Source organism: Cebus imitator, unplaced genomic scaffold, assembly GCF_001604975.1.
Source record: "Cebus imitator isolate Cc_AM_T3 unplaced genomic scaffold, Cebus_imitator-1.0 Scaffold510, whole genome shotgun sequence".
NCBI lineage: Eukaryota > Metazoa > Chordata > Mammalia > Primates > Cebidae > Cebus > Cebus imitator.
In genome coordinates, this window is record NW_016107825.1 from 1,276,483 (window position 1) to 1,291,154 (window position 14,672).

Below are 14,672 nucleotides of genomic sequence, written 5' to 3' on the forward strand. Positions count from 1 at the left end.
CAGTGAAAAGTTTATTTTATGCATGTTAAATCCTGCGTACAAAACAACATATCTGGTCATATGGCTCTCATTAGCTCCCAATTTTGTACATTTTATCCAACTTGTCATGAAAACTGGGCTTATGCTTCAACTATACTCCTTCAAACAACTCTTCACCATTCTTGTGGGAGGACTCCTTCCTCCTATGTTATTTACCAGACTTGCCAACACCCCTCCCCCCAAAAAAGCCTGACCAGCTTTACCCCTATTTCAAGGGGTGTTCACTTCTTTTCGTTAAGCTCACGTTATATTTGTAACAATTTAGAAATGATAGGAGTTGAAGTTCTGGTGAAAAAGAATGATGCCTGAGGGTTTCTTTGTTGTCGTTGATGGTGTGTTGTGCGTGTGTGTGTGTGTGTGTGTGTGTGTGTGTGTGTGGTTAGTTAGGATGAGATTCTAAAGACCTGGGAAGGATACTTATGAAGTTCACTTATAGAGAATGACTATTTCCAAAGTTCTTAGTGATAAATGATTTATGAAGCAGGCATCCAATTTCAAGATGTAAAATAATAGTGTAAGTTGGTGGAGGGGAGACCATCATCATATGATTATACAGATTTTCCCATTTTTTTCCTCAATGAAATAGCTTATTTAAAAAAATAAAATCAGAATCCCCTTAAAGAACACTACCAATTTTCTTCCCTGAAAGAAACGATAAAATACTTTGTAAATAAAAGCAACTTCATGAAGTAACAGATGTTTTATGTAAAGACATAAAACTGAACCTGAATATAACGAGACGTGCATGCGAGGAGTAAAGAAAAGTTGAAAGTTGGACACACTCATTGAGACATATCTATTTGATTCCAATATTTTTCTCAAAAGGTAGAGTAATCCTAGCCAGAGGTTTGACTGGCTCACTGCATCACCCAGTAGTGTCTCAGAAGCCAGGAAGGGCTTTCCATTAGATAATGAATTATGAAATGTCTCACACTGGAAAAACCAGTCATCCGCTGATGTCATGCTGATTCCAACCAATCCCAAACAAAGCCCCAGCCCTCCTCTGTTTCAGTGGTACCAATGTGTGAGTGTACAAATAAGTAGTACAGTATAAAACTTCGCAGTGCCAATACCATGAAGAGACGCTCAGACAGCTCTTACCACATGATACAAGAGCCGGCTGGTGGAAGAGTGGGGACCAGAAAGGTAATGCTTTTTAACTCTTACTTCTGAGCTCTTTACACATGCAAAGATAGGATAGCTAGGAGGAATTTTACAACTAATTGGCATTTCCAATGTGCATTGTGATTTGTACCTTTTTATATAATTCAGGCAGGTTAATATAGCTTTTAATAGTCTTAGAGCATGCAAATAAATTGTGTGTTTATACAACCCACTCAGCACATATATACAAGTACATATGCCAAAGAGAAAGCTATTTTTAAGAGTTACATTCGCAAACAGTAAATTCAGGGAACACACACGGACTCAGATGCAGAGAGAATCCAAATATTGATAAGTTGCACTTATCTAGATGCTGCTATTAGGACTCTTGAGTTGTTTAGAGTCATTAAACTTTTGGTTTTATTTCAGACTTTCTTGTAAAACTTAACTGGACTACAAAACATTTTGGGTGCTGTATGTGTGACTCCAAATAGGTGGATGTTGTTAAGTGTTATGGTACAAAGATGTTTTATGAAACCATTGTAACACAAATGCCCCCACCTCCCCCATTCTCTTTCACCATCCCCCACTAAAAATATGAGGCTTTTTAGGCGATGTTGACAAAGTTTTAACAATGATGGTGGAGTAATCGATGTTCCTGGAGCCGAAGCCCCAAAGGTGTTAGGTGACTTGTAACAGAAAAAGTCTTGCAAATAGTTGTTTTGGAAAAGGGGACAGTATATACAATTCAGAGAGCCTTGTTAACCTGTGCAAACTGTAATTTTAACTTCGTGTCACAATTATCTTGCCTTTTTCCCCTTGCACTCAGATCTTATGCTTGTTGTAATGATATTTATTAATTCTTTCCACCTAAGCTGCATTGCTTGACTGTAATGCTATGAACACACTAGGTGTCAGATATAAGCTGACTGTATCTTCAGAAACCAAAAGGGCTTATGTGTGGGAAAGAAACCGAGAGCGAAGGAACGCTTTAACAGATGGACCCCTTAAAGATTCTTCTGCAAGATAAAAGCAATAAGACAGAAAATGAAAAAAAGGGGAGGGGGAAGAATTTTTTTTAAGCCTCAGAAAGGCATTGTTAAAAAATTCACAATTTTCTTTTTCTGTGCACACTAAAATCCATGGTGATTTCATCTGTACTGTTCCTTTGAGGGAAAAAGAAGCAGTCAAGGAGGCTGTCTATGAATGCACTGGTCGGGACAGGCTTGAGGCAAGCTGAAAAAACTACCACATGACAGAGAAAAATAATTTGCCAATATATTTTCGAGAGTCTTTTCCCATAGGACCAGTTATTCAAGTCACACGAGTGCACTCTTTTTATAAAAGGATGTGGGAAAGGCCAAGAGAATTTTGCGTTTTATCTGTGAAGTCCGGCGAGCAGTGGTTTGCTGTAATGTGTGAGAGTGAGTGGGTCCTGGGCAGGAGGGGGCAGCTGAAGGGGATGGGGAGAGCGCTCCTGGGACTTGGGCTTGTGACAGGCTGCCTGCCCGCTGGTCCTTCAGTGCCCAGCTGCATTTTACAGTTGGGAAGAGTGGAGTGTATTATATGACCCCCAAACAAAAGTTCCCTTGCGCTCTCGTCAGATCGCCTGCCAGTATTGATGACCTGAACATTTAAATATGAATGAATGAGGGGAAAGGAACATCTCCCCTGGATCCCATCCGGCTAGAACAATCGACTGGCCCGGGCACCTCCGTGGTCCCTGGGCCCCTCTTCCCCGACCTCCACTACCTGTCCACTGGACCTCCCTGCGCCCTCTACCCCACTGCGTGGCTAGGTGGGCATTTTACCACCTAGGGCTGTGGCTAGGCAGGGTGGAGGGGCGATGGGGACAGACTTTTTCAATCAAGTCATCCTTGTTGATTGAGACACTGCATTTGTTTGGGGTTTTTCCCCCTCCCCTCCAAAAAAGGAAGAAGGTGAAACCAGGAAACCGGGCAGAGAAAGAAAAAAAAAATAGCGAACAAAATTAGGAGAATTTATTTTAGAAGGGAAAGTAGAACCCCCGAAAATGGTGATATTTGAAGAGAGGTGTCTGTGAGGAAGCTAAGAGCAGAAGGAGAGCAGCCTGTCAGAAAACCGGCTGTCCCTCCCTCCCTAATCACAGCGAACTCCCTCCCTCTCCATTCACTCACTTACTTAGGGCCAATCCGTTCTCTCTCTCTCTCTCTCTCTCTCTCTCTCTCTCTCTCCCCCTTCCTCTCCCTCTCTCCCTCTCCCCCTCCCTCCCTTCCCTCCCTCTCTCCCTCTCTCTCCCTCTCCCCCCTTCTTTCCCTCTCTCTTCTCTCCCCCTCTCCTCTCTCCTTGTCTCTCTCTCCCTCCCATCCTCTCTCTGTCTCTGTCTGTCTCCCCCAACCCTGTCTCTCCCTCCCTCCCTCCCTGTCTCCCTCCCTCTCTCCCTCCCTCCCTCCCTCCCTCCTTCTCTCTTACTCGGAGACAGTCAGAACTCTCCTCCCTGACAGCCACAAACCTACAGCACTGACTGCATTCAGAGAGCAACCTGCAAACAAAACTTCACAGAAAACTTTTTGTTCTTGTTCCAGAGAATTTGCTGAAGAGGAGAAGGAAAAAAAAAACCAAAAAATATAAACCCAACAAACACACACAAAAAAACCTGTGCGTGAGGGGGGAGGAAAAGCAGGGCCTTTTAAAAAGGCACTCACAACAACTTTTGCTGCCAGGATGCCCTTGCTTTGGCTGAGAGGATTTCTGTTGGCAAGTTGCTGGATTATAGTGAGGAGTTCCCCCACCCCAGGATCCGAGGGGCACAGCGCGGCCCCCGACTGTCCGTCCTGTGTGCTGGCCGCCCTCCCAAAGGATGTACCCAACTCTCAGCCAGAGATGGTGGAGGCCGTCAAGAAGCACATTTTAAACATGCTGCACTTGAAGAAGAGACCCGATGTCACCCAGCCGGTGCCCAAGGCGGCGCTTCTGAACGCGATCAGAAAGCTTCATGTGGGCAAAGTCGGGGAGAACGGGTATGTGGAGATAGAGGATGACATTGGAAGGAGGGCAGAAATGAATGAACTTATGGAGCAGACCTCGGAGATCATCACGTTTGCCGAGTCAGGTTGGTGTTGGCATTAGCAGGGGGTGGGGAGGGGTGGGGGGTGGGGGTGGGGGGTAAATATATTTCTTTGACAGTCCCAGGAGGAACTTTTTTTCCCTCCAGCTAGAAACTGCCTGGGAAGGTTATTAGTTATTAAATGATGGTAGCGGACTAGTGGACGGAGGGCAGGCAGGGGAGGGGGAAGAGGACTTTGCAGAAAAGGAATTCTCGGTGGAGCTCTGCATGGAGATGACTGGCTTATACTTGCTAAACTCAGCCGGTCACACAGGGAGGAAGCTCCGGGGCCAACGTAGAGCTGGAAGGCAGACTGTGAGGGGCTGCCTTGCCCTGCCTATGAAACCAGATCTGAGCAGCCGGATGAAAGCCGGGGCATTTTTGGGTTCTTGGGGAGCAGAGGAGGCTTCCGGACCCCATCCAAAGTTTGTATTGAGGATAGAGGGGTGAGTGTGCCAGGGTCAGAGTGGAATGGCACACATGAAGTCACTCTCTTAAAACAAACCTTCCCCTTTAAAAGTCCAATCTGGGGCCACATCAGAGAAGCGGGGCACAGTTACGAGTGACAATCATTTTTACCTTTAGAAACTGTATATAAGTGCACAGGAACCGCATTCTAGACAGGGAAGAGCTACTTTGGGGGACAGTTGCCAAAGAACCAGCAGTTACTTTTAGGACACTGACTTTTGCTCTCTGAAGGAAAAAAAAAGGAAACAACCAGTTTTGTTCTTTGTAAAGTTACTAAGAGCTCTCTGCCAAGAAACGCAACCTTGACAAAGTACTCTCAAATACTATGCTGAACTCACTCAATCCTTAAGAGGAAGAACTTTAATAAATAGATTCTAATCTTTGGCTCAGGACCACACTAACCTGTTGCTGAATAGCAATACCTGTCAAAAGTATGGGTCCATAGACTTGGAGCCAGGCTATTTTTATAGTGAAGTGACATAGATCCCTCTGCATGCCTGCAAGCCCATGCCCGTCAGGCACACAGATGTGTTAATACTGTGTTACTTTCATGGTAATGCCAGGCTAAAGAATTGCATCCTTTGCCAACTCCATTTGAAAGGAATGCCATTGTTTTGTTTGGTAGAGCATATGGCCAGTAAAGTATGTGCAGGGACTCCCAGCATTTTTGTTTAAAAGTTTGCCGCAGCAGTATAAACAATTAAGGCAACACTCAGAATTTCCAATCCTGAAAACCTGTTGACTCAGATGTTCTGTTTTCAAGAAAACCATGAAAGACCTGGGCATCTTTCTGGGGGTGCAGATAGCCTGTTGGCAGCATGGGTTCCCCTTGCAGGAGAAGCCCTGGTATCCCACAAGCTGCCCAGTTCGGCTCTCTCACCAGCAGCCTCCCTCACTTAGGGAAGGTCTACTTTCTTTCCCTAAAGCTGTTTCTTAATCCAGCCCCAAAAGGCATGATCATTAGGACTCTATCTTCTGAAGCTTTTTGAGGAAGAAAGCTAGGGTAGAACTTTTCAAGTTGACAGCCATTTTTTCTCAATTTTTTGTGGTGGGATAAGATTTAAAAAAGAAAATATTTATGATACTTGGCTGCATGTGTGAAACAGATTTCAGGGGTGTAGAGGGTTACTTCGTGTCTTTATATATGGCAGCTCCTAACCAGTTGGCTTTAACCATGTCATGTAACTAAGTATATCTATGCCTTTGACCATTTTACCCGTACAACTATTACTATCAGTATGCCCCTCTTTCTGACTTACTGGATTTGTAAAGCAAATCACTCTCTTAGCATTTAGAGATTTGGCAGTGAAAAAATTTGACCATTTACATTCTTTCTTATCTATGGTCTTCCTTTCAGTGCCAGTCTTCTCTCAGTTGTATAACATCTTGTCATTTTGTACTTCTCTGTTAGGTGTTTAGTTTGAAAGAAAATGAGTGACTTTTTAAAAAGCGACTCATTGGACATTCACATTGAGTCAAGTTTAAGATTTGTAGTGGGAAAAACCTTGTTGATTTTACAACTTGACTTTTGATTCTTAGAAAACATTTATTACAATTGATTATTTTTCTCTGAGCGATTTCACACATCAACTTCAAGTTGATTTAATATAATTTCACAGATTTAATGACTGATATGTGGACAGGCTACTCTTCAAGAAGAAAACCATGTGAGCATTCAGCTGCCGATTTTGCTAATCCAGGAAAAGATATTTGTCATCCGAATGACTTAGTGAATATATGAGCACGAATAGCGAAGACCTATGCCTTGTTGCTTTTGGAATAATTCAACTTTAATAACATTCCAACTATGTGGAATGTCAAGAGTTTTTGGAGAATAGAAAAAAGCATGTATTTTTCTTTCCCTTTAAACCATTTTATGCAGCAAAGAATCCAGACATTGTCACCCATGAGCATGCTACAGATGCAGACCCACAGCGGCCTCTTTCAACCCCAACTTTCTTCAATTCGAGGCTACGTTTAATTTTGGCCTTTTCTCTCCTTGATTGTTGGATAAAGCCAGGGCATGGCCAGGGAAGTAGAGAGCCTGCAAAAGCTCAGGTGGTCGGGACTCTTTTAATTGAGTTTGTCCCATCCTGCTTAGGTAAAAAGTGCCCAATTTTTGTAAAGCTGATGCAAGTTGTTATTGACTAAACGGCGGGGAATCACTCTAAGGCTCTCTGAAATGTATCCCAACAAACAAAAATGATTTTCTTTTTATGTATGTCACATCGACCAAGATTGCTCACCAAGGCTAGTGTGTTCTTTGCACAGCTGGTATAAACCCATCAGTGTTTACCTTAAGGACTACAGAGGCCTTCACAAGGAAAGATAGAAGGAATGAGTAAAGCCAGGCCACCTATCACTATAAATGTCAATGACTAAATTCAGTGGCCTTCTTAGCTGATACAGCTTATTTTCATTTTATGTTGACTCATGACAGTAGCTGGTCATCAACACATAATAATAATGTATCTCTGAGTCTCCATATGCTGTCAAACCTGTACGTGGGTTCTGATAATTAGCTTAGCAATTGATAGCACTTGTTGTAGAAAGAATAGGGGGAATAAAAAACACATGAAACACCAAGAAATGGATGTGCTCACATAGCCTAGGTGTCATTGAGTGTAACACATAAGTTTACCCCCTGGGGGATACGATGAATGGAAGACTTGAGTTAGAAGTTGACACTGCCCAGACAGGGGTCGAAGAAGCCTTGCTTGCTTGGATGACCATTTTCCCCACCCCAAGAAAGCCATCTCTAAGTGGAGCTGACTGCCACCATCCCATGCCCATCTTCCCTACTTTTCTGTGAATCACCCCTCCCTTAGGGATGCCTTTAGGGGTTACAGGCTCTCTTCTGTGAAAAATGGAGAAGAGCGGCCACAAGAGGGCGCGTTCCAAAGACTTTTGCTCCTTGTCAGTTTCTCTAGGGAAAGGCAGTTGTGCCTACTGGAAGCCCCTGTCTGTAGCGCCCTGATCTTGGTGATTATCAGTTACCTCCTGCTCCCTCTCATCCTGCAGAAAAAGTTAGGAATTTATGATGTGGGAGAAGCATGACTACCTGTAATACATTAAATGAGACAGAAGGAAAGGAAATGGAAATTCTAGTGATACATGTGAACATTCCGGAGCTCTATGGAAGGCAGACGAGTGATAAATTTCAAAAGCAAACAAAACAGAGCAGGGAGAAATGTGACCATGAATCATCAGCGATACTGATTTGCTCACAAGTCTCTCCCTAATACGGTCACCCGGGGCGTAACAAAAACATCTTCCATCTCCCCTGATTTTGTTGCCTAGTTTTCCTGTCTTATCAACACTTTACACCGGTGACAAATGACAAGTGACTTCAAACAGGGAGGAAAAAGGTGGTTCTTTCTTTAATGCCTTGTGGAGACATGGTGTACAGCTTCTGAGGATGCGTTTGTCTCCAAACTGTGGGTGTGGAGAGAAACGGTGGGGAAAGATGGGAAAAGAGGTTACTAGTGGTCTGTGGCCTGTGCAGTTGGGATGCACTGGGCTGGGAGTGGTGGAGATGCCAGGGTGGAAAGTCAGTTGTAATATTTAAAGAACTGCAGTAATACCTTCCCAGGCACTTTTCTTGAAAACACATATTTGTCTTGGCCCATCTTCTGCTAAAAAATACTTGCACATGATCTCCTAGCTGTAGTTCAGAATTCTTCCTACTCGACTGGTTCCTAGGTCCAAAATTAAAAGTGCCAAAGTTCTCAGGAACTTTGGAAGAAGGCTCTGAAATTTTGTGGGTTGAACCTTAAGAATTTTTGCTGCTTATAGGAACCAAAACCCCTTTCTCCCGAAATATTTAACCTTTTCCATCACCATTTTAATGGAAGAGGCATGGATGATGGATGTTTGTGGCTGGCATTTATAAATCAATAATGGATCCTAAGAAGGGACATTAAAGCTAAAAAAGTTAATCAAGATAATTTATGGCCAAATCTATAGTTCTACTGCAGGAAAGATCCTCTACTATAGGTCAAAGGAAGAATAACCTTAAGACCTCACTTGCTGCTTTCTGCACAAACCCCTGGAAGCAGTCCAAATGCAAAGTTAGAGCTTCAGAGAACGTACCCTGTAAATGAGGGTAGTTGTGTATACCCTTACCATTGACTATACCATATCTAGGCACAGTGAAATCTTGATGAAGAATGGAAAATTAAAGGAACAGACGCTTTTTACAGGGAGGCTTCCCCCACCCCCCACCCCCCACCCCATGGTAAGTTTAAATATGTTCTATAAACAACAAGGCTTTCCACATTCACATTAGAGACATAATTATTGCCCATATGTAAAAGAGCAACATATTTTAAGCGGGACCCTGGTGAGGAAAACAAAACCAAATCGAAACACTGCATGTGTGTGTAGCTGATTTAATTGGAAATGTTCATACACTCACAGATCTGAGATGCTGGACTTCTGGATGAGCCCAGCATTTGCATCCTAGTGTAGGGGGAGGGAACAACGAGGGGCTTAGCTGCTTAACCCTTGGCATGCCTTCATGACTGACTTATTCAAAACATTTTTAAAATTCTGAAAGCAAATAAAAATGTGCTACAAACACCCTTCCGGGTATCTTTCCTTCCAGCTTAACACAGCCTCTCCCCTGTCCAATCCTTCCCACCCAGCAGCATTTCAAAGGTATTCCCTGAGAGGTACAAAATTTCTCTCTGCCCATTTTTCTGCACCTCTTTTTCTCTCTCTTTGGTATGTGTCCGCGGAGCTCATAGAGGTTTAAGTGATGAAATATTATCACCCACATGGGTTTGCGTGGGACTTTCTTAGTGAATTACTCAGGCAGAGCAGGCTGTGGTACAGCCTTGCTCACAAGCCTCGAGAGAGAAAAAATAGCACAGAGGATGAAAAGAATATTATCAGAGAGCAGGTAATGAAAGGTTAGCAAAGCAACCAGCTATATCTGGCTAGCTAGGTAATAGTGCAGGAACCTAGGTTGCACCTGTACAAACTAATGCAGAAACTGCTCACAGCACATTATGGGAAAGCTTTCATTTCAAGATTTTACAGCATGAGATATTTAAGTGAAAGCTCAAACTGATTAGAAATTGATCCCGAACATCTCAGCCTTAGTCAACCTTCCCTTTTTCAAATTGCTATGCATGGAGGTTGGAGGATTGGGGCATCTTGAAAGTGTCACTGCAGTATTGCAATCTCTCTCAGGTAATATAGAGATAAAGGGAATATAATAAATTGACCTTTTTTATTATATTTTTCATACCTAGGACATTCTAGGGCTGTAATATATTTCTGACGCCTGTAGCCCTGATAAACATCAATCCCATGTCAGTTTCCAGCAGTCTCATCTCCCCACCCCCTTCTGCAATGAAAGCTAATGTAAAAGAAAGAAATATGCACTGCTTAATAAGTCAGAATACAATAGAACTTGTAAAATGTACCTGCATACAAGGTAGACATTAGGAAGACTTGAATCTCTCTCTTCCCCCTGTTCTCCTGAGCATTATGGCAACAGCATTTTCATGAAATTAGATCTGTTTTTTTTTTTCTTGATAAAATATCATGCAATATACAAATAGCAGTTCCAGAAATGGACACCAGGAGAAGGAGGCGACAGGCATGTCAATTAGTAGGGGGAAAATCCAAATGTCAGAAATATGGGGGAGAGAGAAAGCACGCAGGCAGTGGATGCATATACAGGGAACAGAGTCTTTCAATTCATATAATTAAACAGATGCATAAATCAGCGCCCGTGCCCCTCCAGAATACGCAGGCAATGCCATGCAGTTAATTATCAGCCAAGACCAGCATGAAAGTCATTTTATGACGACTCTCTGATCCTAATATAACAGCACCTGACAGATTGAGCCCCCTCTAATGAGTACTCTCTTTGTACAATCCTCTCTCAGGAACACTAAATCATTTGCTTCCAAGTACAGCTGCCTGTGAAGAAGGGGTGGGGCTAGATCATGCATCAGAAACCTGCTCTTGTGAAATGAGGGGCTGTCCTGTAGGCTGTGTGACTGGAAGCCAGCAGCCTCAGCCTCTCTAGCCCCACAAAAGCAATTTGCACACGGCTGTCACTAATTCCAGTCAGCCAAGTATCCCTCCCTCGGCACCCCCACCCGAACATCTGTAGTCTGCTCTGGATGTTATTCGTGGAAAGTCCACTGCATGCAGGTCAGCACTGCTGTCCATCAACCTTCACCCTGACCCCTTCTGGCAGGTGTGGTTGAGAGCAGAGCAGAGCCCATGGGGATGAGTTACCCAAAACCCAGTGAACCTCCCCATCTGGGGCACTAGTCAGACACTCCAGTTTCACACTCTTTCCTAGAAAAACAAAACCCAACCTTGTGCCCTCTGGCTTCTCTAATTTAGCAGCTACTATCTCTCTGTTTTTGGAGTGACACCCTGTGCAGTTTAGGATTTCAGAAGCTGTCCTGCATAGAGGCAGAAGGGAAAACAGCGGGTAGCTTGTTAACATTCTCCACGGGGCAAGGCGGATGTGCCCATGCTGGAGGTAACCTGCACACCCTCCAGGCCAGTTATCCGAGTCTTGGGAGGTTTCCCTCAGCCTTCTCCTACGGCCTTGGCAGGACCTTGCCACCTTAAAATCAACTGCCGATTGCCTTTTTAGATTTAAATGATTAAGCTCTGCTTCTGGGATCTTCTTCCCTTTTACTTTGTCAAAAAACAAACAACAACAACGAAACCCCCACCAATTCTTAGCAAAAGGGAATATGGAATTCAGATTTTGAAAAAATAAGTCATCATGCTTCCTAAAATAAGACCGCTTCTCCCTCTAACTGCTCCCTGCTCTGGTATTCTGTCTAAGATAAACCCAACTTTATTATTCATTTCAATTCCTGCCAAAGACATGAGGTCGGAGTCAGAGGAACTCCCCTTACCACCACCATCACCATGGCCAGCATCCTCGTACGTTTATAGAAAGATGCCAGAGAACCTTTCATATCCATCTGCAGCCCTGCTTGGCCCTTGCCTCAGTGAATTTACCACTATCATAATCACAGTGTGCAGAGTGTGTTAAATTAAGAACAGAATCTACAGTACGCAATGCACAGAAAAGCCTGCCTTCTGCTGCAGAGAACTTGAAACTGTGCCTAAAATTTATAGTACCGTAAACATCTCAGGGCCTCTAGTGATAAGTATGGCTGGATTTCCGTTAACTATAGAAATCCAGGCAGGGAGATCCTCCCAGGGAGTTGCGAGTTCTAAGATGAACTTCCTAAAGATTGTTCCCAGATTTGTGCATGGGATATATCTACAGCGGACAGTTGTAAGGAGGTCCGTGGCCATGGGAAAGAGGATATGTTTCTATATGCCACCAAGTGGGGAAAATGGAAGTGAGGGAAAATAACCGATGAATCAAAAAATTCTCATTTGGATACCTGCTTTTATAGTAAATGCTGCTGCATGATTAAACATGTAGGTGCTTAGGAAAAGAGAAGGAAAGAGGTGACTTTCTAATTTTAGAGTTAGGCTGGAACTGAGTGGTTGCTAAATTCAACTGCCCTGACAATGTGGGGATTTCCTGTGTATTAGCAGCGGTTGCTATCTGACATAGAATTCTGGTGCTCATTAAGCTGCAGTCTAATGGGTCACAGGCAAAAATGGAGGATTCAGAGGTAGAAAGTGGCTCTCTTAATTTAATAGAACTCAATGCTAAGGACTCCTCCATGTGTTAAATAAGTAATCAAGTCATTGTCTACTTTCTGCTAAACACTAGACTATGCTAGTGACCTTAGACCCTAGGCATTCTAAACCAGGCTGGCAGGAGGATGGTGGTGGAGGAGATGTGAGGGAAGCCTCCTAGAGAGAGTGTCTTCCAAACAATCTGAAAATTGAAACATCATTAAAGGCAGCACTAAGGGTGGTATGCTGGAGTTTGGGGGGGCAGGAGCACTTAAGGCAGAAGAAACAGCAGGTGTCACTGCCTGCAGGTGAGGGGTGTGGGGTTCTCAAAGCCACAAGGGAATACTGTGTAGCTAGACCTCAGAGAACGGGACAGGGCAAGAGCTGGTATTCAAGGTAGGAACAGCATGCGCACAGACCAAAGTCCCCAGCAGTTTCTGTTAGATACTGAGAGCAATAGGAAGTCAGTAAAGGACTTTCAAGAAAAAGTGGTGTGATCAGATCCACCTGTGGGAAAGATTCCTTTAGCTACTTCATGGAGAAATGACTGGAGAGAAGGCGTGCCTCAGTCAAGCAGAAGCAAAGTAAAGAAAATGCTGCTGCAGTGACCCAGCAAAGAGGTGACTGGGGAGGAATCAGGCTGTGACAAGGGAAGAGGAGGCTGGCTCAGTGTGTCCCTCCCGCACAGACCTACACACTGAGGTGGGGCCAGGGGCTGCATTTTTGTCCGAGAACAATATTTCCTTAGCTTTCTAGAGCTTGCAGTGTCTTTTTGTTTACATTTTCTCATTGTATCTTCCTAAACCTGTGAGATAACAGGTCAAATGTCATTATGTCATTCCCGTTTTATAGAAGATGAAACTGAGGTTAAGCAATTATTCAACAGACACAGACCCTCAGGCCCTCTTCATTCTAAAGCAAGGGTCCAACAACTTTTTTCTGCAAAGGGCTGGAGAGTAACTAGTTTAGGCTTTGTGAGCCAGTCTGTTGCAGCTACTCACCTCTGGTTTATAGCGCAAAAGCAGCCGTAGGTAGTATATACAGAAATGAGCATAGCTGTACTCCAACATAATTTTATGTACAGGCACTAACATTTAAATTTCAGATAATTTTCACATGCCACAAAGTATCACTTTTTCCTTAACCACTTAAAAGTATAAAAACCATTCTTCGTTTGCCAGCAGTACAGAAACAGTTACGGCTTGTGGGCTATCATTTGCTGATCCCTGTTCTAGATGGTCTATCACAGAAGACTCCTGCTTGTCTGAAATTTGTGGGTGCATGTAAATGTTGGAATTAATGGGTGTCCCTGTTTTCTCTTATGCTATCTTTCATCATTAGGCACAGCCAGGAAGACGCTGCACTTCGAGATTTCCAAGGAAGGCAGTGACCTTTCAGTGGTGGAGCGTGCAGAAGTCTGGCTCTTCCTAAAAGTCCCCAAGGCCAACAGAACCAGGACCAAAGTCACCATCCGCCTCTTCCAGCAGCAGAAGCACCCGCAGGGCATCTTGGACGCAGGGGAGGAGACCGAGGAAGTGGGCTTAAAGGGGGAGAGGAGTGAACTGTTGCTATCTGAAAAAGTGGTAGACGCTCGGAAGAGCACCTGGCACGTCTTCCCTGTCTCCAGCAGCATCCAGCGGTTGTTGGACCAGGGCAAGAGCTCCCTGGACGTTCGGATTGCCTGTGAGCAGTGCCAGGAGAGTGGTGCCAGCCTGGTGCTCCTGGGCAAGAAGAAGAAGAAAGAAGAGGAGGGGGAAGGGAAAAAGAAGGGTGGAGGTGAAGGTGGGGCGGGAGCAGATGAGGAGAAGGAGCAGTCGCACAGACCTTTCCTCATGCTGCAGGCCCGGCAGTCTGAAGACCACCCTCATCGCCGGCGTCGGCGGGGCTTAGAGTGTGACGGCAAGGTCAACATCTGCTGTAAGAAACAGTTCTTTGTCAGTTTCAAGGACATCGGCTGGAATGACTGGATCATTGCTCCCTCTGGCTATCATGCCAACTACTGCGAGGGTGAGTGCCCGAGCCATATAGCTGGCACATCTGGGTCCTCGCTGTCCTTCCACTCGACAGTCATCAACCACTACCGCATGCGGGGCCACAGCCCCTTTGCCAACCTCAAATCGTGCTGTGTGCCCACCAAGCTGAGACCCATGTCCATGTTGTACTATGATGATGGTCAAAACATCATCAAAAAGGACATTCAGAACATGATCGTGGAGGAGTGCGGGTGCTCATAGAGTTGCCCAGCCCAGGGGGAAAGGGAGCAGGAGTTATCCAGAGAAGACAGTGGCAAAATGAAGAAATTTTTAAGGTTTCTGAGTTAACCAGAAAAATA

The 14,672-nt window shown here is 44.3% G+C and overlaps 1 protein-coding gene and 1 long non-coding RNA gene across 2 annotated transcripts in view; one reads left to right on the top strand and one right to left on the bottom strand.

The window, feature by feature from the left end:
* The window catches only part of LOC119468858, a 152,225-nt gene extending 141,916 nt beyond the window's left edge, over nucleotides 1-10,309 (bottom strand). The window contains exon 1 of the long non-coding RNA XR_005197633.1: nucleotides 10,129-10,309. This is a non-coding gene — a long non-coding RNA (uncharacterized LOC119468858). The remainder of the gene's footprint in view (nucleotides 1-10,128) is intronic.
* INHBA (inhibin subunit beta A) lies at nucleotides 1,073-14,672 on the top strand. The gene is made up of 3 exons (XM_017514001.2): nucleotides 1,073-1,185; nucleotides 3,708-4,234; nucleotides 13,682-14,672. Exons 2-3 carry the CDS (start codon nucleotides 3,847-3,849, stop codon nucleotides 14,572-14,574), a joined length of 1,281 nt encoding a protein of 426 aa, XP_017369490.1. The 5' UTR covers nucleotides 1,073-1,185; nucleotides 3,708-3,846; the 3' UTR covers nucleotides 14,575-14,672.